The sequence below is a fragment of the Meles meles genome, chromosome 7, assembly GCF_922984935.1.
Source record: "Meles meles chromosome 7, mMelMel3.1 paternal haplotype, whole genome shotgun sequence".
Classification (NCBI taxonomy): Eukaryota; Metazoa; Chordata; class Mammalia; order Carnivora; family Mustelidae; genus Meles; species Meles meles.
In genome coordinates, this window is record NC_060072.1 from 105,863,361 (window position 1) to 105,890,256 (window position 26,896).

Consider the following 26,896-nt stretch of genomic DNA (forward strand, 5'->3'; position numbering starts at 1 on the left):
CAGTTGTCTGTAGATCCCACTCCACTGTGAGATTCCTTTGACTGGACGGTCAATGGCTGCCATCAGTAGGTTACCCTTATTCGGTGACCCCAGACAATAAATGCCCCACTCTTTGTGGTGCCCTCCCGACCAGTGGAGTCCATGGGATAAAGCTCGGAGGCCTTCTCCTGCAAGCTAGACCTGTGTCTGTGTGTCCCCCAAGTCCTCCCAGCACCACCTCAGCTTGGGGAACCGCAAGTCTTGTCTGCAGAGGAAGCGAATCAGCTTTGTCTCTAGTGTCTGAATATTTCCGTCTTAGACCTTGAGCAGTAGCTTTTTGAAACAGCCATGTGTTAATTTTGATTTTGTGGGTCCCTTGTGACCCAAAGAGCAGGTGGCCCACAGCTAGACAAAGAAGCACGTCCTAGCCTGAGGGAGGAACATGGGTCAGGCCCTGGGCTGGGAGAGCGTGTGGTGCGTTCCAGACACTGTCTACAGAGCAGCAGGGCTGGGACTCAGAGACGCAGCAGACCCGGGGAGCAGCGGGGTGCGGGCGTCAGCAGGCCGGTTAATTCAGGGTCTCCCAGCTGTGGGGGGGAAGCACCAGAAATCTCCATGCATGCGGATGTCGTAGCCAGGCTGACCGCCTTTTGGGGAACAGTGGAGGGCGAGAGTGGAAGCAGGGGGTGCTGTTGGAGTGACCCCGCCGCATGAGCATGGTAGTTTGGACCAGGGTGGTGGTCATGGAGGTGGTGGAAAACAGATGGCTTTGGGAGCTATTTCAGGGCAGAGTTCCTAGGGTGGGTGACAGTGGCTGTCGGGCACGGGGAAGGCTGTCCAGGCTGGAGTCTGGACTGGTGTGGTGGCGGCTGCCACAGCGACAGGGAATGCTGGAGCAGAGTCCTCCTGCGGAGCAGAATGCAGGTTTGGTTTTGGACCTGTAGGTTCTGAAGGGGGCACCGAAGCATCCAGGTGGAGAGGCCAGTAGGCGGGAGCGTGTTTGGATCCAGGGTGTTTGGAAGAAAATAAGGGTCAAAGACAAAATGCTGGGCGTCATGAGCACAGTTGATCATTAAGGCCGTAGGAGTGGATGAGAGTATCCAGGCATAGGGTGAGAGTGTAGAGAAGAGGCCCCAGGTCCAAGCCTTGTGAAAATCTGTCTGGCTGATCCAGAGGTGGGGAAGCCAAGCACCTTCCCCACCCCACATGGCACTCAGAGCCCAGGAGGCAGCTGCATCCTGCACACCCAGGGTTCTGTTGGGCAAAGGCAGTCTCGGCCAAGAGCCAAGTGAATGGTCAGTGAAGGAAAGATTATTTTCAACTTTGTAACATGTTCCATAGGCTGTATGTAGGCCTTTCCTTCCGATCAGACTCAAGTTCCCCCTTTTTCAGCTTCTTGGAGGAGTCCTGTGGAGTGAGTTCTCCTGTCCCGTTTGTCCTGATGCCCAGGCTTCACTCACCCCTCCCGTCCCCCCCCCCCCAATTTCGTGGTGAGGCCAGGTGACTTGAGTGTCTCCACCTCTGTGTCATTACTGCCTGTTGTGTCTTTCTGGAGGTGGGACGACTCAGCCGTGTGCTGTGTTCTCATTGTTGGGTGCGGGGGGCGAGGGGAGAAGGTGGACATGAAAGCAGGGCCTCAGGCAGCTGTGGTCCATGCATCAGAGACAAGCTGAGGGAGCTGCTAGGATGACTGGTAGAGCCCTGGAGGCCAGCCTCAAACCCCAGGTTGTACCTTCAGGGGCTTGTGCCTCCTGGATAGGGGTTTGACTAATACTGGGGCTGACCCTGAATCTGAGCTACAGCTGTGAATGGGAATACAGCTGACCAGCGTGCTTGAGTGAGGCTTACCTTTGTCCTGCCTGAGCACAGGTGTACATTGAGGTGGTCTTGGTCTCTTTCGATGTGCATCTGGAGGTTTTTCAAGCCTTCCCTGGGGACAGTTCTGCCCTGGGCCAGGTGGTAGGCAGGCATGTGAAAGGCACAAGGGGAGAAGAATAAGGCAAGATGAGGGACTGAAGAAGGAAGCCCTTCCTTGCCGTCCTGAGCCCCAGGTCCTCCATCCCACCACCAGCACGCACATCCACTGTTGCCCTTCTGTGTTCTCGCCCCTGCCTTTCCAAACCCATCCACCCTTCAAGACCAGTGTTGGGCTCGGTCCCTCTGGAAGCCTTCCAGCCTCGCTGGTCTCCCACAATGTAGAAGTAAGTTATGAGAGCTCTGCTCTGCATTCTTCCTGCCTGCCAGTTCTGTCTTCGTGAAGAGATGATCAGGTTTTCCAGGACAGGGACCGAATGTTCTAGGGCCCCTGAACTGTCCAGCAGAGAGCTGGGTGCCTAAAAGGCTCTTCTGAGCTGCTTTTTGTTCATTCCTCCTTAGAGCAGGTGTTAGGGGCTGAGCTGGCTGTCCGTGGTGTGATTTCTTCTCGTACACAGCTCAGAGTGAAAATGAGAACAATTATGACAACCACCTTTTATTGCGTACCTGTGGGCTGACGACTGCCCTGGGGGTCTTGCATATGTATCTGTCCTTTGGTTTCTCACCACAGCCCGCCAGTTTGGGATTCTCATGCTATAGGCGGGAGGAGCCGGCTCAGAGAGGTCTGAGCAAGTGGCAGAGATGAGGGTGAAGCCCAGGCGCCCTGCGCTGTGCAGCTTGGCTGGAAAGAGTATTTCTCAGAGTGGGTACAGATTGGGCCTGGTCAGCTTCGAGGTCCTGGCAGCTCGTGGGCCCTGTCTGGGGTGTTTAGTGCTTCGGTGCCATCCAGTTCTGACATTCTGCAATTTTGTCACCAGCCTGCGTCCTTTCCCTGAGGAGGTGAAGCTGGGAGGTCTCTGAAGTAGCGCTGGTGCCCGCTGTGTGTTGCTAGGGGGCTGCTCTGAGGAGGGCTGGGAAGGGGCTGTGGAGCTCTGAGGCCCTGGTGGAGGCAGCAGGTGCGTGGGAGCCCCTCAAGGGCATTGGAGACAGCGCTTTTGTCAGAGCAGGCCTCTGCCCTCAGGGGACCCACGGTGGTGTGTCTGTCCTTGCTCTCTCATCAAGGGGCGTGAGGGCTGGCCAGGGTGCCCTGGGAGAGACCCTACAACTCCAGCCTTTGGCATTAGTTCCGGTGTCTCTCTAGGGAGTGCTCCCACTCACCCTGGCTCACCTGAGCCACTATCCCCTCTTGTCTGGGAATTAGAAGGTTGTGACAGCTGTCACCTGAAGGAGCTTCTGCCACTGGCTCCCCCGTCTCTCTCTCTGTGTGTGTGTGTGTGTGTGTGTGTGTGTGTAGTGCTGACACCCTCTTCCTCATCCCACTGCTTCCTTCTACTCTCTCCCCACCCTGTGGCCAGTGTGACTTTGCCTAAGCAAGACCGTGAGGAGGTGTGGCCTCTTTCTTAGGGATATCCCGGTTTCCCTCCCTCAGTGCCTCAGTTTCTCTGTGTCCTGGGTTTCCTGTCACCTGAAGCTGCTTTTTCTCCTTTGTCTTTCCCTCTCACAGATATCCCCCTGCTCCCTGGCTCTCCGCGCCGACTGAGCCCTCGGGCAGTGGCCAGAGGGGATGAGGGCCCCAAACATGGACAGCAATACCTCAAGGTGCCGGGTCCCCAAGCCCCCGGCCCTAGCCGTTCTGGCCAGCAGGGCAGTTCTGCCGGAGAATCTGGCCTGGCTTCCGGTGGAGGGAGCTCCTGCAGCGGCTCGGTGAGTGCTGGGTGGAGTAAAGGCTGACCCTGTTGGGCACCCCAAAGGAAACTCTTGACTGGGGCCCCATCCACCTGGAGGCAGGTGTGTGTGTTTGTGTGTGAGTCTGTGTGAAAGAGAGAGAGAGAGAGAGAGAAAGAGGCCCAGGGGATTTGTGAGGGCCTTTTCCTCTCTTCCCTCTCCAAGTCCACGCTGAGTCTGGGAAGAGGAGAGGGAAGGGGAGGCGTGAGAGGCCACGCGGGCCCACCTGTTGGTCTGCAGACTCCCCAACTCCCCTGCCAGGTCTGAGGAAGCAGAGCTCTGCCGCGGCTGCTCGGAGGCTCTCCCCTGTGCCTGGCACTTCATCTGGTTGCCCAGGTGGCCTCTCAGGTGGCTGCAGAGGCAGATGGGTAGCAAACCACGAACAAACAGGGAAACCCCCAAAGGGAGGGAGGCAGGTCCCTCTCCTGCCCCGCCTTGGTCTTTCCCCTCCTCTTCTCTCAACCTCCTACCTCTGCGCTGGCAGAGAGCAGAAGCCGGTCCCCCTGCTGCAGTCTCTGGCAGGGTCCCGACTGGTCCTGCAGAGCAGGAGGATGTGGGGCTGCGAGGGGCACAGTGTCGAGTGAATCCCTGGGGGGTGGGGCTGGGGCCGGCCTGGTGACAACAAATTGGCCTTTGTTCCGATGGATCCAGAGAACTTGCCTGTGAGTAGTCTGGGTGTGTCAGGAAGGGGATGTTTGCGGGCCAGCCAGCAGATCTGCAAGGGGATGGGTATGTGTGGGTGTGTTCCAGCACACGTGGAGGGCTGTGTGTGTGTGTCCGAGTGCCCTGGGGTGCGGTGTGTGTGCACACGCATGTGTGTGGGGTGCCGTGTGTATTTGCTCTGTGTGCACGTGCAGGAGCGCCGTGTGGCTCTGGTGTGCAGGGCTTTGCCGCTGCGTGTTCAGACCGTGCATGCAAGCGAACGTGTGTGCGTGGTGGCCACAGTGGGTTGGAGGGCGCGGATAGCCAGGCTGCGGACAGGTGCGGGTGGCTGTGTGGGCCGGGTGTGGCAGAAAAACCTAGGCCATTCTGTCCTTCCACTGGGGGAGCCAGGGCTTCGGGGCCTGCGGGGCTTTTTGCCCCCCTCCCTGGGCCCAGAGCATGAGGTTACCCCCCTCCATCACTCCCTTTTCCTCACCGGCCCTCACTGTCCCTGTCCTGTTCTCTCTGGCCAGGTCATCAACAACTACCTGGACGCCAATGAGCCAGTGTCCTTGGAGGCCCGCCGGAGCCGCATGCACTTCCATGACAACCAGAGGAAGGTCGACTACGTGCTTGCCTACCATTACCGCAAGCGTGGGGTGCACCCTGGCCAGGGCTCCCCTGGCCAGTCATTGGCGATTGTCTCCAATGGGGAGACAGGCAAGGAGCCTCATCCTGGGGGCCATGGTGACATTGAGCTGGGGCCCCTCGACGCCCTGGAGGAGGAGAAGAAGGAGCAGCGGGAGGAGTTTGAGCATAACCTGATGGAGGCCGGACTGGAGCTCGAGAAGGACTTGGAGGTGAGGTTGGGCAGGGGGCAAAGGGCCGTGAGGTGGGATGGCCATGCAGGACTGGCCTCCTGGTGATTCGGGTCACCTGCAGGGAACATTGGCCTTGTTCTGGCAGGTGGCATTTTCTTTTTTTTATCTGGTGGGCAAACCAGATTTTCTTGTTCAGAGACTTGAGGAAGAGCCTTGGTGTAGCCAATGCTCCTGCCTGGGGGATCCTGGGTAGTGGTGGTAGGGAGCTGCCAGTCTGTTCTGTGGGTGTTGGCCTCCTTAGAGATGGGAGGCAAGACATTTCTTTCTGGTGCTTGAAGACCCCATCCTGTGGCCTTCCTCAAAGGTTTCTTTGAGGTGAAGACCCAGATTGCATGTCGAAATTTGGATCACATTCCTCTGTAGGGGATATATGTCACTAAGAAATGTGCTTGCCTGGGGCTCTCCGAGGGAGGGGATTCATTGGAGACTGAACTTTGGACATGTTTTATCAACTTGTGAGCAATATATGTTCTGACCTCTGGTCAGTAGCAGCTTAAGGGATTCCATGAAAATCCATTTATCTACATATCCATATCTGTCCATCCATCCTTCCATCCATTCATTCATCCATCGATCCATTTCTTCATATCACAGTGATCCTTTAAAGATGACCTGCCCTAACCATCCCCTCCATACTCATCTTCTACCCTTCCTACCCTCCTGCACCTGCTCCAGCCCATTGGCCTTTTCTTGGTTGTGTGTTGGTCACCCTTACCTCAGGGCCTTTGCACTGGTTGTCTCCTCTGCCTTGGGCACCCTTCCTCAGACCTGTGCCTGCTCAGCCCCTCACTTCAGAACTCTGCCTAAATGTCATCTCTTTGCAGATATCTTCCTGACCATCCTAGTTAAAGTACTCCTACCCCATCACTCTAGTCCTTGGCCATGCTTTACTTTCCTTCATCACACTTAGCATTGCTACCTGGAACAACAAGATAAGTTTTTTTTTTTTTTTTTAAATTTGTGCCGCAACCAGCTTCATGAAGGCAGGGGTCTTGTTTGGTTCACTTCTGTATCCCCAGCCCCTAGGACAGAGTCTGAAGAATAACGCAGTGTAGTAAGTGCTTAACTAGCGTTAGTTGAATAAATAAGTTATCTCCCTAAATCTCACATTTCTCATCTGCAAAACAGTTCATGTCCTGCTGAGGTGTTGTTTCACGCAGGTCCCATCCATGGATGGGGCAATGAAAACATCTCATGCAATGTGTACTACATAGTAGGCGCTCAATAAATGCTCGTTAGGATTATTTTAAGTAGAGTCATGCTGAGGGGTGTGATGCCATTCTCACCTCTTTTGTAAGAGTCAAGTTAATACCATCCCCAAACTGGAAGGGACCCCCAGGGGACATTTGTTCATTTCTCTGATCCCGAGAAATATGGCATGTGGCTTGGCTCAGAGCCTCGTCCTACTGGCTTGGGCTACTTATCCAGACCCTTAGACTAGGAGCTGCTTCTCTCATTCTTTCCACCAATGCAAGGACACTGCTCTTTGAATACAGACTGGCTCCCTTGCCTCCTTGATTTTCACTTTTTGGAACCCAGAGCTCACTTGGTGCCTTGAATTAGAGTCTGATGGGAAGGTTTCTCGAGGTAGTAGTTTGTTTTGAGGATCAAACAAGAAGCTCTTGGCACTGTTATCGTGGGAGGCTCAGTCCCACACCTGTCTCTGGGTATCAGGGAGCCGAGGCCCTGGGCCTCGTTCAGCTGCTCAGTTGGGAAACAGCATTGTGCTCAGGAAGGTGGTCTCTGGAGTCTAGAGACAGATGCTCACATCCCGGGTCTGGCATCTACTAGACTCATGACCTTGGGTGAATGACTTGCTCCTTGGGAGTCAAAGTTTCCATGTCTGTGTAAAGGGGAGAGCCATACATTCTTCACTGGGTTGTTTGAAGATGAAAACAAGACGAGTGAATTAAGGACTTTGAACAGTAACAGTGCATGTCACTGCTATTATTATTATTATTATTATTTAGAGTTGCCAGATTTATCAGATTCAAGATGCCTAGTTACATTTGCATTTCAGATCAACAGCAAATAGTGTTTCAGCCGAAGTATGTTCCATGAAACATTTGGGACCTGCTTAGATACTTAAAAATTTATTTGTTGCTGATCCGAAATTCAAATGGAATGGTGCAGGGGGTATAGCTCAGTGGTAGAGCATTTGATTGCAAATGGAACTGTCCTGGCAACTCCCCCCACCCCACTCCCCCCGCCCTCCAGTTAAAGATTTTAATTCAGGGCGCCTAGGTGGCTCAGTGGGTTAGGCCCCTGCCTTCGGCTCAGGTCATGATCTCAGGGTCCTGGGATTGAGTCCCACATCGGGCTCTCTGCTCGGCAGGGAGCCTGCTTCCCTCTCTCTCTCTCTACCTGCCTCTCTGTCTACTTGTGGTCTCTCTCTGTCAAATAAATAAATAAAAAATCTTTAAAAAAAAAAAGATTTTAATTCATTTGACACAGAGAGAGAGAGAGAGCACAGGCAGGGGGAGTGGCAGGCAGAGGGGGAGGAAGAAACAGGCTCCCTGCTGAGCAGAGCCCTACGGGGCTTGATCCCAGGACCCTGAGATGGTGACCTGAGCTGAAGGCAGAGGCTTAACCCACTGAGCCACCCCTGCCTCCTGTTCTGGCAACTCTGACTACTGCTACCAGTGTCACTGCCCAGCTTTGCTGCCCCCCAGCAGGTTCCATTGTTGTTGCTCTTGGATTTTCCCAGCTTTGGCTGGGAATTAGGAGGGCCCAGAAATAGCTCTTGGGATTGCCCAGTGTTAGATGGGGGCATGGAGCGGGTCCTAGATGATTGTCCCTGGTCTGCAACTAGCCAAAAGCGCCTCCCTCCCAGCCTCTCCGACCCCTTTGCTCACCTTCATAGCCTGCTTAACTCTTCTCCTTCAAGGGCAGGTGACTCAGCTCCTTGGAGCCCCCTTCTGTCACCAGAGCCCCCACCACTCATGCAGCCTTTGTGACCTACATTCCTGCAGTGTTGCCCCCCCCCCAATTTAAAAAATCAATTATTGTTAGTTTTGGGACCTCTGATGCAAAGCGCTAACTTAACGGCACTTGTCGTTCAGGCCACGTCATCGTCACTGGTCTGCGGGAGGACCCTCTCACCACCTGCACAGATGCCTGCCTGGCTCTTCCCACAAGCAGTCATACCAGTGCGGTGTGTTTCTGGGGAATGTATGGTGGTGTTTTTGCTTTATGTGAGTTTTTCATTTGAAAAAACAGACTTTATTTTTTAAAGCAGTTTCAGACGTATAGAAAAATTGCACAGAGGGTTCCCGCAGACTCCATACCCAGTTTCCTCTGCTGTCAACCTCTGTGTTAATGTGGTGCTTTTGTCACAATTAATGAGTCAATATTGATACATAATCCTTCACTAAAATCTGTACTTTATTCAGATTGAGTTTTTACCTACCATCCTTCTTCTGTTCCAGGATCCCATCCCAGACCCCACATGACGTCCAGTTTCTTTGCCTCCTTAGGCTGCCCTGTCTAGGACAGTTTCTCGAAACTGGACACATTTTTAGTGTAGCGAGGAGGCACTCCCGTTTTACAGCTCACTCTGTTTTTGGCCTTTCCTCTTAGCCCTGTATTGTGAGACCACTCGTGTTCTGCATGTGCCTCTAACCCATCTTTCCTAATGGATGAGGGCTTTGTAGCTGCTGCGGTACCCTGTTTCTTCCCTGAGGATAATGGGCACCCACGTTGCCTCCAACTGTGTGCCACCCCAAGAAGATGGAGTAGGAATTGTTCCCTCCTTCCCTGTCTCCGACTCTCCCCCTGCCCAGCCCCCGCCCAGCCCCCGCCCCCATGCCACACTGCCAGTGCTAAACACTGGCTGGAGATTGGTCAGCTGGAGCCTCTGAGGGCCTGAGTAGCTCTTTGCGGGGCCTGTTGGGGCCTGCACAGCTCTTCTCGCTGTCAGGATGCTCGGTCTCTGCCTTGAGCAGCAGGCTGCCGCTGGCAGCTCCCGGGAGTGGGGCTGTGGCTCAGTGGCATCTGGGGGGCAGTCTTGGGGGGCAGGTGCAGTTGGCCCCACCTGCTCAGCCCTCCCCGCCCTGCTGGGCTACACTGTCTTAGGCTCTAGTTTCAATTTGATTTTCAGATAAATGGAGAGGAAATGGGTTTCTATCAGAGACCCATTAAAAATTATTCATTTAGCCTTATAGATCAAAAGAACTTTGCATCCATCAAATCCTGACTGAATATCACAGGAGTCGTTTCCCACCCCGGTTGCTATATGAGTGTGCCTGATGCAGGACGGTGATTGGCGCGTACCTTCCCTTTGGTGTTTCACTGTTTTATTCAGTGGGTGTAGGTCTGTGTATTGACTTGTCCGTGATCATATTTTAAAGGCTGTTTAGTATTTATCAGATGACTACATGATGGTTCGCATGTCTGTTTTCTTACGTGTAGCCATTTGATTAGAATTTCATGTAAAGGCATCATTGGAAGTGCCCATGGGAGGCAGAGACATGGGCCCCCTCACTGTCACTTTGGGTATATGAGGGCGACCTGTCTGGAGAAGGGCATCTCTGCGCAGTGGCCGGCGAATGTGAGCATCTGAGGGGATCGCCCACCTCAGGCCTCCAGGTGGGGTTGTGGAGGGGTGGGCTGAGCAAGGCCTTCTGTGACACGCCTCCTCCCACCTGTTCCCAAGTGCCCTGCCCTGACCCAGACAGCTGGCAGGACAGAGGCACAGACTCAGATGAATGAGGGCCACCAGGGGGATCCCAGAGCCAGGTGCAGTGCAGTGCACGTGCTGGCCCTGGGGGGGCCTGAAATTCCGGCAGGCGTGGCCCATAGCTTCATCTGTGTGGGCACTGGACCTTCCAAACTGGGAATGGAGGAGAGGGTATTAATGGGGAGGCCAACGGCCCCCTCACTCCAGACTAGCTCTCCTGGGGTGAGGGCACCAGAGGACCGAGAGCAGAAGGTGCCTTTTTTCAGCACGATCTGGCATCTCGGGCAGGTCCCAGGGCAGCTTTGGGCAGAGGCAGGTGTGGAAAGGGCAGAATGCCAGCTGGAAGGTAACAGGGGCGCACAGCTTTATTCTGGTACAGAGCTCTCCTCTCTGACTTGGTATCAGGTGGGAGCTCAGGACGCACTAGATCCCTTCCCTCTCTGCAGGAGGAGAGCGCCCCCACCCCCGCCCCCCATAAGCCTCAGGATGGCCTCGACACCTGACCGTTTACCCTCTAGCCCTGGAAGTCTGGTGTCTCAACCCAAATTACTGTTCTGAGCCAGAAAAGTAGGCTAGGGGACTCTGAGGTCTAGGACATCATGATCTCCCACGGGGGCTCATTTGGGGGAAAAAATGAGCGCCAAGAAAATCAGAATGTCTTCTCACTTTCTTCAAAACAGAGGCCACTGTTTCTTGACCTTTGTCATCACCTCCTGTTCCCACTTCCTTTTCAGAAGCGTTGTTATACATCTGATTAAACAGCTGATAGGACCCTGTGTCCTTCTCGGCATGTGCACGGAGCTGGGGTGACTTTGGGCAATGCTCTCTGTCATTAACCTGTGGTTGTGGGGGAGGAAACCAGCTTCCTGAGTGCCTTCTGGGTGGACTTGTGCTCCCTCCGTTAGTCTTCGCGAATCCCCTGCCAGGTGACTCTTCTCCCCATCTCTTTAAGGAGGGGAGAGAGGCTAGTGTCCCCAACATGGGGACATCTATGGAGTGATGGACCCAGCTGGGATTTGAACTCTCTCTGGGGTCTTTGTCATAGCAGGGATGACTGCCAAGCCCCTGATAGTGCTCTCCTATCCCTCCTTGCCCAGAATTCTTACAAGAGGCTCCAGCGAACGCAGGGAAGATGGAAATGTGGATCCCAGGATGTCCCAATCCATGCCGTGTCTTGCTGTGGGCCACGGTGCTCTCATGAGTGTGGGGAGCACACGCACTGTGGGCGACTTGACTTTCGCTAATGACCGAGGAAAATGTGCTGATTTCCCCCTGGCTTTGCCTGTGTTCCTGTCCCGCGTGCCCCACCCTGAAGCTGCACGCAGGAGCCTTTGGCTTCTCACCTGCCTTTCTTTCCTGCCCCCAAGGGACTTTCAGGGGACACAACAAAGACAGCCCCAGCAACCCCTGCCCCTGGGACTGCACAGCTGAGTAGAGCAGGGTCTCTGCAGGGCTGGCTGGATCTCATCTCCTGGGGGAGGCCTCTGCACAGCCTGGTGGAGGGGGGGCTACCGGGAGAAGGGAGGAAGTCACGTGCCCCCTAATGGGGTACCTAGTTCCTTTTCCAAGGAATTTAAAAAATTAATACTCAGTATCCTTACTTGATGCTAATGGCATTCCCACTCAGGTGGTTAGAGCAGCTCTTTTCCCCTTGTCACAGGAAACCGAAAACGCCTTGCCAAGCTGGTGAGGAGCCGGGCCAGGCCTTGCAACTTCTCCCCTGTTCTCTTAAAAACGACTGTCCAGGGGTGGCAGTTTGTCTACATAGCCCGCCACCTGGGGATGAGCAGTGTCTGGGGTGTGAAAGAGGTGGGGTGGAAAGCAGGTGGAGTTTGCTGCTGCTGGGGTGTGGCTCCCTCTTAGTTCCTTCACGCCTGGGGTCCTTATGGTCCAGGGCTTCCAGAGCTCACTAGGATTCCGCAGAAGGGGCTGGGAGGAGTGTCCAGGCTCTGACTTGCCAGTCCCATGCTACAGAGCAGAGGTCAAAAATCTGTGCCTGGCCTGGCTGAGGGCCCCCTGCCCGGGCCCCTGGGAGCTGGTGGTGTGTCCTACTGGTTTTCTGTTACCAGGTGCAACTGGAGAGGTATGAGAAAATGTGACCATGGGATATTAGAGCTGGGAGGACTCTGGAGCATTCCTTTCAGTTCCGTTAGAGCAGAGCCTGAGGTTGCGAGGATGTGGCTTGTACGATCTCATGTTGCTAGTTAATGCCTTAAATAAATGAAATCTTGGTGATGGAGAGTGTGTGCCACAAACAAGTCAGGAGGGTGAGCTTCCATCTGTTCGGCCTGTCATCCCGATAGCTGAGTTCCTAACTTCTGGCATGGCTGAGGTCTGACGGGGGCTCCTGGTCCGATTGTGCCGGGGTCGGTGGCTGGGGCCCGTTCTTGCTGGCTCTTAGATATTTTGAGTATCGCTTGTGCTTTCCAGGGGGGTTGGCATCACTCTCTGCATTTGGTGAAGAGAGGGTCAGAGGACAGTTGGTCTTTGTCCTGCTAATCCTTCCCCTTCAGGTCAGCTCTAGATGTTTTGGGCTCAGAAAGAGACATGGAGAAAAAAGGCCCTTCTCTGCTTGTGAACTGGTAAGTTTAAGGTCTTTGTGGGCCGGAGGTGGCTTGGGCAGTGACTTGAGCTGTAGACCCTCAAGGGAACAGGTCTGGGGAGACCTGCCAGGCTCTGCCTCTGCCACCCTCTCCTGCCTCTCATTTTGTAGATTTTTTTTTTTTTTTAAGATTTTATTTATTTGTTTAACAGAGAGAATGAATAAGACAGAAGGAGCAGGGTCAGGGACAGAGGGAGAGGGAGAAGCAGATTCCCCACTGAGCAGGCAGCCTGACGTTTGACTCAGTCCCAGGACTCCTGGATCATGACCTGAGTCATCAAGGCAGACGCTTAACCAGCTGAGCCACCCAGGTGCCCTCATTCAGCAGATCGTGACTGAGGTTTGTAGGTGTCACGTCCCGGGAGCTGATGACATGTGTGACTACAGTGTGGTCCCTGCCTTTAAGGACCTCGTAGTCTGTTAGGGGACGCTGACCTGACTGCAGAGAGTCACCTAAATTCCATCTAAAAGTGCAGTAAGAGAGGGTGTGGGGAGAGCCACAGACTGGGTGGCTCCCTGTCCTGCATCTGCGTGGAAGCTGGATCACTGTCTCACTGCCTGCCACGGGTGCAGGGTCCTGGCAGGCGTGAGCAGGCTGAGTCTCCTACTCTGATCAGGTCTCTGGGCAGGATTCAGTCTGCACACTGAGCCACTGGGGGATGCTGGGCAGGGTAGAAGGTGTTGCTCAAGCGGGTGTTGTATGTGGCAGGGTCTTGGAGCCTTTGAGGTCTGGAGACACCGGGAGTCATATCCGGTGCTTGGGAGGTGGTGAGGATGGTTCTGGAGCTGCTTCAGCCCAAAGCTTCTCCTCACTGGAGACAGGGTCTCCCTGTCACCTCAGGTCATCTCATCCGGGTGCCTCCTCCATACCTGATAGCTGATGACCCTGGGGCTGTGAGGCAGCATCAGGAGCTCCTTAAGCCTTGGGGGTTCTGTGAAGAGAATTCAGAGGCAGAGTGCATAAACGTGGATGGTGGAAAATTGTGCTTTGTTTTTACCAACATTTAACTAGAACTTAGTGGTTATTTCAACTAAGGATATGGGCACAACCTACGTACTATGAGTTCCTGTGAGTTTGTCGCCAATAGAAAGCACACGTAGATTCATATCAGGTGGCACAAATCTCCAAAAGCACGGACGCTCATCATTACTTTGAAATTGTGACAATTTTCGGATACACTGCCAGGTCTTGCTATTTAATGTGTTTGACAGAGAAGCAAGTATATGAGTAGATCGTGAATTTACATTTAAATGTTTCAGTAACTGTATTTCTGTATACTTACTCCCTCCTTATTCTGTTAATTATTTTACATATCTAAAAACATTCTGAGAAGGGGCCTATACATTTTAGCTGACTGTCATAAGGCTCCAAGGCCCCCGAAAGATGATGACTCCCTGCACATAACCCCTCAGGCAGTGAGGGGTGATCCCGCCTGGCTGCTGGGGGAAGGGAGATCCCATGCGGACAGCCACTGGCTGCTCTCTGGAGTCTGGCTGGCTGAGAGAAGGTTCCTGAGGAGTACTTGAGGCAGGGTCCTAATTTGATGGGCGTGTCAGCTGTGCCACTTGTAACATCAGCTAGCCCTCACGCGCTGCAGCCCCTGCTCTGTGGGACCCATGTGGCTAATTTAGTCCGTGATATGCTTGAACCAAAGAAGGACACTGAGAGGAAAAAGGGTTGGGCTGAGCACCAGATGACCTGGGTTCTAGATCCCCTTGTGCCACCTGTGGGCTTCTTTCTGGACCTTGACTTCCGTGTCTGGAAGCTTGGGCGTCATCAGGGATGCCCAAACTGTGTACTTGAGAGTCCTAGCTTCTCGTGACTTACACTGATACTGTCTGTGCTAAAAGAAAACTTGATACTGTTCTCTCATTTAGCAGGAAAATTGCAGTGATAACGATAATTTCCTCAATTTAAAATTGTTCTTGGGGCACCTGGATGGCTCAGTTGGTTAAGTGTCCGACTCTTGGTTTTGGCTCCGGTCATGATCTCAGGGTCGTGCGGTCGAGCCCACGTCAGGTTCTGTGCTGGCTGTAGAGCCTGCTGAAGATTCATTCTCTCTCCTTCTACCCCTTCTTCCTCTAACCCCTTCCCCCAAATTGTTTTTTTCCTTAAAACTTTGGAGGCTGGTCTTCCAGGAAGCACTTGATGAGGGCAAAGGAAGCGCATGAGAAGTACAAGAACACTAATGGGAAAACTTAGAATTGACCAGTCGTGTTTGGTTTTGCAACTTACTTTTGGCTGTGGTTTTTTGTTTCCTATCCTGTGAGTTCTTCCACTTAAATTTGTCTTCGTGTGAATGTTGGGATCAAGCATGTTGGTATTCAAAGGACTTCTGTAAAGGATTCTGCAAAGAGATGATGAGCTACAGGTGTTCTGACATTCCGTGTGGGCTCCAGGCCCCTGCCGGCTTGGCAGCGTGAACATCTGGCACCTGGGGATGCCTTCTGCTAAGAAGGCTGACCTTCATTCTGGATGAGCAGAGGGTGAGTGGGCGGGTGAGTCTGAGTGGGGGGATGGCTCTTCTCCGGGGGAGATAGTGCTCCTGTTTCCTTCAGGCCAAAAGCAGAAGTGATAGAGCCCTGACGTGTTCCCAGCCTTCCCTCTTCCGTGTGCCATGACTGCGAGGAGGACAAACAACAGTACTTTCGAAGCAAAAGGAGGAAGAGCGGGCAGGGTTGTTAGCCAAGTTACCATCTCCTGAAGTGGACAGGGTACTGCGGAGACCCCACCTGCCCATGTCCCTCCATCCCTCTTGACGTGGAGCTCAGCTTCACAAGGCAAGAGTGTTGCGAATCGCCCAGCAGGACTCTTGGAGATTGCCGTCTATGGTGGCACGGCTCCCAGGAAGCCCTGGGTGGATTCTGATGGCTTCCAGAATGTGTTCACCATCCGCTGAGCCTCGCCGGTTTGGGGGTCTCATTGGCTGCATATTAGCCCCCCATGGAGAGCAGCCAGACTCTGGGTCCAGTTCAGCTGTCCAGGGGGCCGGGTGACCACGGGTATTCTTATAACCATCTCATTGAGTTTCCGCTCAGCAATCCGGCCATTGCTGTCAGGTGTTGAAGGGTGGAGTATGTCTGACTGGGAATGTTGTAGCTCAAGCTGTGTTTCCCCTGCTCTCCGAGCTCGTCCAGTCCAGGGAATTTACACTTAGCTCATCCACAGGCCCTTGGATTGTCGAGGTTTCCCAGGCCGCAGAGAGGGCCTGTGGCGTTTTAGCACCTTTTTTAGGAACAGGAATTCATAAGGAGTGGAATTTGATGGGTAGGCTGTTCTGTTGTGTTTCGTCAAGTGCAGAGGCAGGAACCCCAAAGGCTTTGGAGCTGAAGCCCCGGGGCCCTAAGAGTTTGCTGCTGGCTCCCTGCACACACAACCCAGCCCTGGTTACAGCGTCGTGTGTGTTGCTGTGTACTGTTCTCACCGCGCACCGTGGGGCTGGAAGGGGATGCATTCAGACCAGCTCATGCCATGGTCTGTGATCAGGGCCCACGAGTCCCAGCTTGGATAGTGGAGCATTTTAGAAAACCAGAGGCTATCAATAGGAGTTACTTCCTGTGGGTCCCTTGGACTTGCCCAGCCGCGGAATGTAGTGGGAAGAGCTTCGTGTGTGGAGGGCAACCAGCAGGATTCACTGATGCGTGCTTTGTGCAAGTCTGTCAGGCATGCTGGGTCGGTTTTCTTTTCTGAAACCTGTAGCCAGCACCTTCCACTGGGAAAATATTTCATAAATATCAGAAAATGAAGTGTCCTTGTTTTCACAGTTCCTTATAGGAGTGGTGTGGGGTTTCCTCGACCACACGACCCTGAGATCATGACCTGAGCCAAAACCAAGAGCTCTCCCACCTGTCCATGCTTTGTCTTAATTTTCCAATTTTTTAACCTCCCTGTGAGCTGAGTTAAATTTCCTCCCTATGTTCTGAGTGAGTGAAAATGCCCTCTGTGTGGATTAGGCACCCCCGAAGGGAGGAAGACATTCAGGGAGTTTACTGTCCAGCTGGGAGACGAGATAGACACACGAGGGCACATGCGCTTACTGCTTCTTTTCTGGGTCAGAAAGTCTCACAATTTCAGTTTTCTGAAGACCATGATGGTGATTTTGATTACCACGGCTTACCCATTGTAGGATTTTCAGGATTGCCATTCACTATCTGTGCTGTTACTTGTTGAATATTTTTGCTAAGTTGGCTTGCTTTTTAAGTTTTTAATTTATCTTAAAAGGAAATATTACATTGTTATACATGGAGAACTGATACTACTGACCAACAGGTGGACAATACTTACTGCAAAAATGAACCACACCAGAAACACAATAACCTTATTAAGTCCGGCTGGACACAGCTGACTGCCGAAAATCTTAGGCTGGGGGGCCTGCTCAGTCTTCCTTGAGAAAGTAGGCTTGGCTAGTGTCGGAGAGGTTAAAGGTATCTAATTGAAACTCTATCTTTGCAGGATAATTGGAAAGGGGCTAACTTTCTCACTATTCAAAAATGCTATTTAAAAAAAAGATTTATTTATTTGAGAGAGAGAGAGAGAGCGCGCGCATGCATATGCACTTGTGACTGGGGGGAGGGGCAGAGGGAGAGAATTTCCAAGTAGACTCCCTGCTGAGCACGGAGCCTGAGGCTCTATCCCACAGCCCTGAGATCAGGACCTGAGCTGAAACCAAGAGTCCGAGGCTTAGCTAACTGAGGCCCCTGGGTGCCTCTAATCTTGCTGTTTGGTACTCTTTTGTATCTATTATTTGATGCTCCTTGTTCCGTACTTGGGCCACATCACAAAAGTAGTTAGGACACCCTCTGAGCTTCACTTGTCCCTGGATAGACTGAAGACTTGGAGAACAGGGATTGTGTTTTCTGCTTTATTTCTTTGTACAGTGTCTGGCACATCGTTAATACTCAGCAGTGTTTGTTGACTTGTTTCAGACGTGTAGCAGAGAACTATGCTGTAGTGTGGAGGGGATGGAGAGATCCATGAGAGTCAGGCTTGGCAGGGGAGGCTTTCCAGAGATGGCCCCTCTCATAGCCACCTGGAGCCTGTCCCTTTGCTGCTCCTTGTGAGCCCTCTCCTGTTCTTCCTTCTCCTTCTTGGTTTCCTCACCTCCTTCTCCAACCAGAGCAGCAACCCACTTCCCCCTCAGAGCCACCCACCCTGAGGAGAAGGACGAGGGGAGCCAAGACCAGGGTGAGAGGTGGGAGGAATGGGGTCTGAGGGGAGAGTGAGGAAGGGGAGAGGTTGGGGGAGGGAGAGCTGGGTGGTCAAGAGACCTGTGGGCTAGGGCTGAGCCCTTACAGGCTGCCGGCAGGTCCAGCATTAAGGGGAGGGAGTCTGGTGCCTTCACCAGGGCAGAGGTGGAGCTCTGGGGGTTGTCAGCTGTCTTTTTGTGTCATTCCAACCTCCTTCCTCTCTAGCTGCTTCCCATTCTTCTTGTTGACAGCAGCCTCTAGCTCTGTACTGGTGGGCAAATCCCACAGCCCCAAAGACCCCTGTGGTGAAGCACTTAGTGGTGGTTGTGTTTATTTGGCTGGTCTCTGGCATGTGATTACATAGTCCTTCAGAAAAAGATGCAGACAATATTTGCTGTGGACACCGTATCAGGAGCTGCCCTTATGACCCATGGCTGTGCCCCAAAGGGCCTCTGGCATTAGGACCTTACTTTCCTCCAGTCCCTAGTAGTCCCCGTGTTGCAGCGGGGGCGGGGCTTACTTGTTCTCTCCCTCCCGCCCTGGGAATCTGGCCCCTTCCCTCCCTGAGCGGCTATGTTACCTCGGCTTTCCAAGTTACTAGTAATGACTACAATTACTTCTACTGTGCTCAGTGCATCAGGTAACTCATTAAATCCTGATAACAAGCCTCTGAAGTATTTATTCCAACCACGGCTCTTTTGCGGATAAGAACACTGGGGTTTCCTAACTCGGTCAGGGTCAATCAGCTGGTGTCAGGGATTCAGACAGACCCTGAGCCTGAGCTCTCAGGCCCTCTGGTGTCCCACCTCTCCAGGGATAATGCTTCTGCCATCTGAGCCTGGTGTGGGGAAGGGATGGCCTTATTCTCACCATTAATCTTACCTTATTCTGAGCAGTTAAAGCAGGTTCAGGAAAGGAAAGGGCAGGAAAGGCAGTATTGTCTGCTTACCTCCTGGTTCCCAGTGGTGCACACCTGTCTTCCCTCCTATCTGCATGGGAGGCCATGGGCTGGGGAACAGTTGCACCCCACAGATAACTTTTCATTACAAGGTTCATGATTTGTTTGTGGTGAGAGTCAGTCCACTCAGGACAGGTCCTGAGATGGTTTGATGGGTATGGAGCCAGCAGGCAGGGACAAGAGGCATCAGGGTTGCCCAGGAGGGTGGGAGGGGTGGCCTAGGGGGACAGGGCAACAACTGGAGAGCACATGGGTCCGGAGCTTCTTGGGGCCCCAGTAGGGAGGGCAGTGAGCCAGGGTGGAAGGTCAGCTTCCCTAGGGAGCAGGGCTGGGATGATCCCCAGGTGTGTGTCCTGCCCTTTCCTGCCTTCAGGCAGCAGAGTGGGTGTGGGGGACCAGGAAATATTGGTCTTAAGCATGCTCAGCCTTCCCGCTGCGTGGCTTCTCCCCGGCCGGTTTTCCCATCACGCCACATCCTGTGCATGGACTCTCAGGTCTTTCCTTCAGACCCTTCATGTCACCTTGCTTTCTACCAGCTGCACTTTAATGGGGATCAAAGCTTCAGGCTTTTGGACACCAGCCGGTGGAGCGGGGCTCTGGAAATCACACTGTACTGGCTCTTTCTTTTTCCAAGCACCATGGCCTCCACAGGCCTCCCTCCTCCTTTCCCCCAGCTGTCATAAGCCGCTTACCTTAGAGCCTGATGCCGTAACAGCCAGGCCACATTCGGGTTGGAATGCCCTTAAGCGCAAAGGCCTCTCTGCTGATCTGGGATGAAGGAGGCCGTGGTCAGTACATCTGGGGGTGGGAGGGGTCAGTGTTTAATGAAGGAAACAGAAGGCAGGCAGTTTTTCAGGGTCCTGCAGGATGACCCCTGTAAATGTGCAGGGTTGTTCCACGTGGGGCTTCTTGTGAGGGGGAGGGGCTAATCTGCTCAGGGCTTCCTATATTCTGGGTCATTCCCTCCTGCTGTTAGGATGTTCAGGAAATGGAAGCTAATTCAGTCATTAATCTTAGCCTAAGCCCAGCTGAATCTGACAGACATGCTGGGATCTTCCTCCCTCAGACGCAGAGTGTAATACCCTCCAGGACCGAAGGGCTGTGGCTTCTCTGCGCCGCCCCTCGCCTTCACTGGTTTGGGTAACTGGCAGCTGCCCAGGCCTTGTTTGCCTGTGTACGAAGGCACACATCCTGACTGTCCTGCTGGGATGACTGGAGCCAAGGGGAACAGGGCCAGAAGGTTTTCTGAAGGAGGAAGTTCTGATGTAGGCAAAGTCGGAATGCCAGACTGAGTCTGAGTCCCGGCTCAGCCATGGAGTGACGTCTGTCTAACCTTGGGCAAGTCGTGCAACGTCTCCTGTCCCTTCAGTGTTCTCGGTGGATCTCTTTGAATTGTTTTGAGGAAATATTTGACACGTGTTGGACACTAAGTATTGGTCAGGGACACAAGTGGTTCAGTTTTGGTTGCTATTCCAGCTCCTTGGTCTCAGATCCAGAGATCCCTAAAGCGCTTTTGTCTTTTTCTGGCCCCTAGGCCGTCCTGTCTATAAATGAGATGCAGTCTCCCGTCCAAGTGATGCCCTGGCTTCAGGGACCAGCGGTAGACCACGACACCGGCCCCATTGTCCACTTGCCCTGGGAGCCCCTCTTTAGGAGGCCTTTTCCCCCCCTTTTTCTTCTTTCTGGGGTCTCTGGAGCTCTTTCAAATACCTTACCAGAAGGCTGACTGGTTACTCCCTGGGCCTGTGACTAGGTCTGCAATCTTTGTCCTGGTTTGAGCTGTCAGTTGTCTCACCTGTTACACTGAATACCGAATTTTAAAATCCTCGTCAGTCTTGAAGGGTTTTCATGTCACTTGTTAAAATAAGTGCTTTTTCTTTTTTTTAAAAAATGTTTAATAATTTTTTTATTTTTCATAAACATATAAGGTATTATTAGCTCCAGGGGTACAGGTCTGTGACTCGTCAGGTTTACACACTTCACAGCACTCCCCAATGTCCATAACCCCACTACCCTCTCCCTAGCCCCCTCCCAAAGTAAGTCCTTTTTCAAAGTGAACAGTCCGTGTCGTTGATCTGTTTTCTAAACTTGGACTTTCACAGGGCACTCCCGTACCTCTCTCGCTGTGCTTTGGTGGGAAATGCTCTACACCATACAGTTCTAAGCACATTCTGGCCCAGGAACCTACAGAAGGAAGAGGGAACAAAAACGGGCTCTCTTGCTTGCTTGTGTGGTATTGGAAAGCTCAAGAGCGAAGTTCTACTTGGGGTCTAACCTAACTCCCTCCAGGGCAACCGTCTGTTGGTGAAGGAGCAGATCAGATGGCATGCACTTGATTGGCCCCGCTGGGTTTCACGTACCTAGGGATTTGTCTCCAGAGCCTCATTTTGAAGCTCCCATGTCCCAGGCAATGGAGCCAGTGGGAGGATTGGAAAATATCTTCTTTATGGGGCCAAGGAGGAGGGAGTCCGGCCATCTGCAGATTGGGCCTCTTTTCCTAACTTTGTCTCAGACTCAGGCCCGTCGTGGGACTTTTCCCAGATCTTGCATTTCAGTGTTTGGGGCTGGTTTGGGTTCCTCCGTGTCTGTCTCCTGGGCATCGATAAATAGGTCTGCTTGCCGTCTTCTGCAGAGTCCCATTTTCCTTGGTAGGCTGCATGGGACACCTGCAGGCCGTCTCGTCCTGCAGGCTTCCTTGTCTGTGTCCTTCAGACAACTGCCCAGAGACTTCTCTATCACTTCAGATAATACATCCCTATGCTTTGTAGTGACAAGGTTCTTTCTAGAGTCTGACTTGAACCTCTCTTGCTGCCATCTCAGTCCCTTGGTCCACCCAGTCCTGGCCTCTAGAGAGGCCAAGAACAGCTGTGGGACCCCGCCCCTGTTCCTTCCTCATTCTTGGTGGGGTATCACCTCTGTGCATGCAGCTCGCGAGTCCCCCGACAGTTTCTTTGTCACTAGATCACATTGCAAGCTCCTGTCCAAATGCTGTCTGGCCGCTTCCTGTTCCAGGCATCTCCCTCCCACCTGAGTATTTGTGTTTCTGATTATTTATCCCCAGATGCAACGGCCACATTTTTCCAGGTTGAATCTGCTCGTTGTTACTTCCTGCCTCGGTTTGCTAACATCTCCAGGTCCCTTTTGCTGCCTCCGCTTGCTGGGCGGTATGCAGACCGAGTGGAGCGGGACGGGGAGCGCCTGTTCCCCTGCCTGTTCCCCTGCCGTGAGGGGCCCCACCCGTCTGAAGTCAAGGCCCTCCCCCGGAGGACATCAGAGCAGATGAACACAGAAAGCCATCAGACGCTGCCAGCAGGAGGATGACCTACGTGGAGACCTGTCACAGCTGTTCGACTTTCTCATAGTCTCCTGAGCCCAGAACAAGGGGACGCCTTCCTGCCCTCTCGGCCTTGGCTCTGTCCGGACAGCCATCACCAGTTCTAATTAAATACTCTGCAGATGAAGCCACCGAGCGCCAGAGGAGGGGACTGGGGCCACTTCCTGTCTGGGGAGGGGGCCGGGCCAGGATGGCAGGGTCTGCGCAAGTTAAAGGCAGAGGAAGTGCAAATGATCCCTCTTTTTTTTTTTTTTTTTTTGAAAAGGAAGAGTTTATTTCATTTTAGTTTTTCCTCTTTTTTTTTATGGTGAGCCCCGATGACTCAGAACGTCAGAGTTGCAAGGGACCTTTGAGAGTCTTTAATACGCTCGTCTCGTTTTTACAGCTGGAGGTCTGTGGACGTTTGGTATCTTTCTCTGGTTCCCAGAAGCGTTATAAATGGTCCTCTGCCCTCTAGATGGGTGCTGAGTATTAGATGTGGAAAGTTAAAATCTCTCGAGACTAGGAGAGGCTCAGCGACAGATGCCTGTGCAGACAAGCCTGTCTTCTTCCTGCTGTTCCTTCCTTGTGCTTCCCCTGACTTGGGGCTGGAAGGCGAAGTCGGGTGGGTGCCGTGGGTGCCGTGGTGGTACCTCTCCAGCTTCCTGGGGCTCTTGGTTGACCTTGACTACGTTGAGGTCCACGTGAACACGGGGGAAGTCAGATGCTTCTCCCGAGGGGGGTGGCAGAACTTGAGTGGTCGGGGGAGACCATTAAAGACGGAGCTCCTTGTGTGTCCTGCCTCCTGGCCTGGTTCTCTTTCTTCCTACCCCAGCACAGCTTCTGGGTTTTGAACATGTTGCTCTTTAGAAGGCTTCCTTAGAAGATGCTGATGAATCCGGAGTGATTTTAAAATTCATCTGGGGAAATAAACAGCGGCAGCTTGAAACACAAACACACACATTTGAGCTGTTGTCTCCGCACCCCCCTGGACCTGCCCCCCTGCCCATGCATCTAGGAAAAGCGAACACACCCAAACTGTGTAGAAACACAGACGCCTGTGTGGATGGGCTAAACGAGCGCTTCGAAGGGAAAGAGATGAGCTGTCCTGCAGACGTGCATGTGTCCTGCCAGGAGGTTGCATGGTCTTAAGAACATGCATCTGGACTCCTAGAGACCTTCGCATCCCTGGTTTGTGGGGACTCCTGGCAAGACAGGGCTGTCTGTCTTTTCTGAAAACCTTCTGCTCTCCGAGGGAAGGGGGAGGAGGAAGGGAACGAGCCCTTGTGGTCACCCGAGTACTTGCCGGCCTCGTAGCCTCTTCAAGCTACTGTGTACGTTTTCCAATTTTATAGAAACTGAGGTTTTTAGAGATGAAGCTCCATTTGAGAGCCATGCACTTTCCAGGACACTGTATGGCCAGTGGAGTCCCCTGGCTTCTGTGGATCTTCCTGACTCAGGGTCTTGGCGTCCCTAGTCTTTGAGGGACTGTATGACTTTGCAGGTTAGCTGCGAACCCATGACATGTGTCTGTTTTCTCCTCTGAAGATGGAAGTCATGCCATTTGGCTATTTGGCCACGTTATTAGAATTCCTAATAACATGAGGTCTAGAGTCCTCTGAGCTGTGATCAGGAATGACTGTGAAAGCGGTGTTTGCCGGCCTCTGAAGCACTGTCCAGAGGGGTCGTTTGCATTAGTCTACTGTGCCTCTACTGTGCCTGGGCACTTGTGGGCAGGACGCAGAGTCCCAGCTCGGGCAGACAGCAGGGAGAGTCTCTCCCACCTCAGTGAGAGATGGCCAGCTTTTTGGCTGCAGTTGGTTCACATGCCTGCACCCCCTTTTCTTTCTGTCTTTAGGAACCCCTCTTTCAACTCTGTTACCCCTCAGTTATGACCTGCTCACTCTTGTCTCTTCTTAGCCAGGCTTAAAACTTCCTGTTGAAGAGAACATAGATCAGCAAAGCATAAGTGTGCGAAGTGTGAGTGTGCAGCTGCATGGATACATAGTGTAACTGCCACCCAGATGAAGAAATAGGGCATTTCCAGCCCTGCAAAAGCCCAGCTAGGCTTCTGCCTGGTCATGGGGCCCTGCCAAAGGTCTTAATATCCTACTAGCTTCATGCATGAGTATTGCCTGTTTCTGAAGCATTCAGAATAAATGGAATCATTCAGTATATACTTAGTGCCTGGCTTTTTTTGTTGTTCAATTGTGTAGATTCATCTATATTGTGTATAGTGGTTGTTAATTTGTTCCTATAAAGGTATTTATTTTGTTGTCTGAGTGTACCACAATTTACTTATTTATTCCACTGTCAGTGGATGTTAGGGTTGTGTCCTGCTTTAGACCTGAATACTGTTGCTTTGACTGTTCTTTTGCAAATCTTTTGGTGAATGCACTTCTGATGGGTATATACTTTGGGTGGAGTGGCAGGGGGAGCTGGGTCATATGGTGTATGTATGTTTGCTTCGCTTTAGTAGACATGACTGAGCAGTTTCCAAAGTGGTTGTATCAATTCATACTCTCCATGAGCCGCGTGTGAGAGTTCCCGTTTCTCCGCATACTTGATGACACTTGGTATTGTCGGTCATTTACATTTTAGTCATTCTGGTGACATACGTAGTGGTGTCTTAGTGTGGTTTTCATCTTCATTCTCTGGTGGCAAATGAGATGAAACGTTTTTATATGTCTTGTGTTTTTTCCCCCCAGCCATGTGGATATCCTCTTTTGTGAAGTGCCTTGTTCATGCCTTTTGCCCTTTTTAAAAGATGAGGTGTCTGCCCTTTCCTCATTGATTTGAAGGAGTTTTTCATGTATTCTTGGTACACGTCTTATACTGAGTATCTGTTTTCAGAATATCTTTATTTCCACTCTGTGGTTTCCCTTTCACTCTTTGTGTCTTTTAGTGGAGAGAGAGTCTTAATTTTATTTTAGTTCAATCTATTGATTTTTTTTCTAATGACTAGTGCTTTTTGTGCTCTCTTTAAGATATCATCACCTATATAGTACAAGTCACGAATATATTCTTTTCTTTTAAAAGCTTTTATTTATTTATTTGAGAGAAAGTGATAGAGAGAGAGAGCGAGCGAGCATGAGAGGAGAGAGGTCAGCGGGAGAAGCAGACTCCCTGCTTATCAGGGAGCCTGATGTGGGACTCCAGGATCATGACCTGAGCCGAAGGCAGTCGCTTAACCAACTGAGCCACCCAGGCGCTCCATGAATATATTCTTTAGTGTTATCTCCCAGAACTATGTTAGTTAACACTTCACATTTGGACTACAATCCACATAGAACTGATTTTTTTCTTGCGTGTGTGCATGGTGTGTGTCGAGATTACCCCCCCACCCCAATGTGGATATCTGATTGACCCAACAGCATTTATTGAAAGAACCATTCTTTTCTATGGCTCTGCCGTGTGTCATGTCATCACACATGTGTGGGGGCCTCCTTCTGGAATCTTCATTTTACTCTGTGGGTCTGTTTGACCATCTTTGCTCTAATACCTCATTATCTTAATCACTACACTTTATATTAAGTATGTTATTAACTTTCAAGGATTTTTTTTTTTTTAACTATTTACATTTTTTATCTTAAACAAGCTCCTTCAGTTGGCCTTCCGTTCCCACCACTCTGCCCCAAGTGCCCTTGTTGAGATGAGCATTGCTGTCTGGTTGGTGCTAAAACCTAACACAGATATTTTAGTTTTCAACTTCCCTACCCTTATAGCAATATCAGCACAGCCGACCACTCCTTCCTGTTTGAAACACCATCTAACCTGACACCACACTCTCCCAATTTCCTTCCTTCTCTGGCTACCGCCTTTAAGGAGGGTTTTTCTGCTTGGTTATTATTTAAAATTTTTTTTTTTAAAGATTTTATTTATTTATTTGGCAGAGAGAGGGATCACAAGTACACAGAGAGGCAGGTAGAGAGAGAGGAGGAAGCAGGCTCCCCGCTGAGCGGAGAGCCCGATGCGGGGCTCGATCCCAGGACCCTGAGATCATGACCTGAGCCGAAGGCAGAGGCTTAACCCACTGAGCCACCCAGGTGCCCCTGGGTTATTATTTTATTTTATTTATTTATTTATTTAAAGATTTATTTATTTATTTATTTGACAGAGAGAAATCACAAGAGAGGCAGGCAGAGAGAGAGGAAGGGAAGCAGGCTCTCCGTTGAGCAGAGAGCCCGATGTGGGACTCGATCCCAGGACCCTGAGATCATGACCTGAGCCGAAGGCAGCGGCTTAACCCACTGAGCCACCCAGGCGCCCCTGGGTTATTATTTTAAATGTTAGGCTGCTTTGAATCTCATTTCTAGGCTCCCTTTTCTCATTTTACAGTTACTCTCAAAATGATTTATATCCAACATTTCTGCTGCCATCTTTATGGGAAGAGAGCTCCTAAATTTATATCTTCACTTAGAATTTTCTTCAGAGCTTGAAATCATGGATTATCTCAATCAGAGTTTTTCCTCAGGGGTTCACTTACTGAATTATTTTTTTTTAACCCAGGATTTTAAAAAAAGATTTATTATTTATTTGAGAGAGAGAGAGAGGAGGGACAGAAGGAAAGGGAGAGAGAGAATCTCAAGCAGACTCCCTGCTGAGTGCAGAGACTGATAGGGGGCTTGATCCCATGACCCTGAGATCATGACCTGAGCTGAAACCAAGAGTCAGATGGTTAACTAACTACCGGAGCCACCCAGGTGCCCCTAACCCAGAATTTTTTTTACCTTCCTACCCTTCTCTATGTACCCAGATTCCCTCCAGTTGGGCTTCAGGCAATGGATTTAATCTCTTTGAGATTCAGTTGCCCCAAAATCATTAATTGGGGGCAGATTTCTCTCCTACATTTCTCAGGAAATTGAGAGAATTACCTGATTTATTTCTGTCAGTTTCTTTGTTCTCTTAAGAGACAGGTCATATCCCTACAAAAATGTTGGTTGTCAACACTCTTAGA

The 26,896-nt window shown here is 51.8% G+C and overlaps 1 protein-coding gene across 1 annotated transcript in view; it reads left to right on the forward strand.

Moving 5' to 3' along the window:
- The window catches only part of ANO2 (anoctamin 2), a 352,603-nt gene that overhangs the window by 25,085 nt on the left and 300,622 nt on the right, over nucleotides 1-26,896 (forward strand). Inside the window, exons 2-3 of the mRNA XM_046012406.1 lie at nucleotides 3,458-3,657; nucleotides 4,854-5,180. Coding sequence (XP_045868362.1) covers nucleotides 3,458-3,657; nucleotides 4,854-5,180 — 527 coding nt within the window. The remainder of the gene's footprint in view (nucleotides 1-3,457; nucleotides 3,658-4,853; nucleotides 5,181-26,896) is intronic.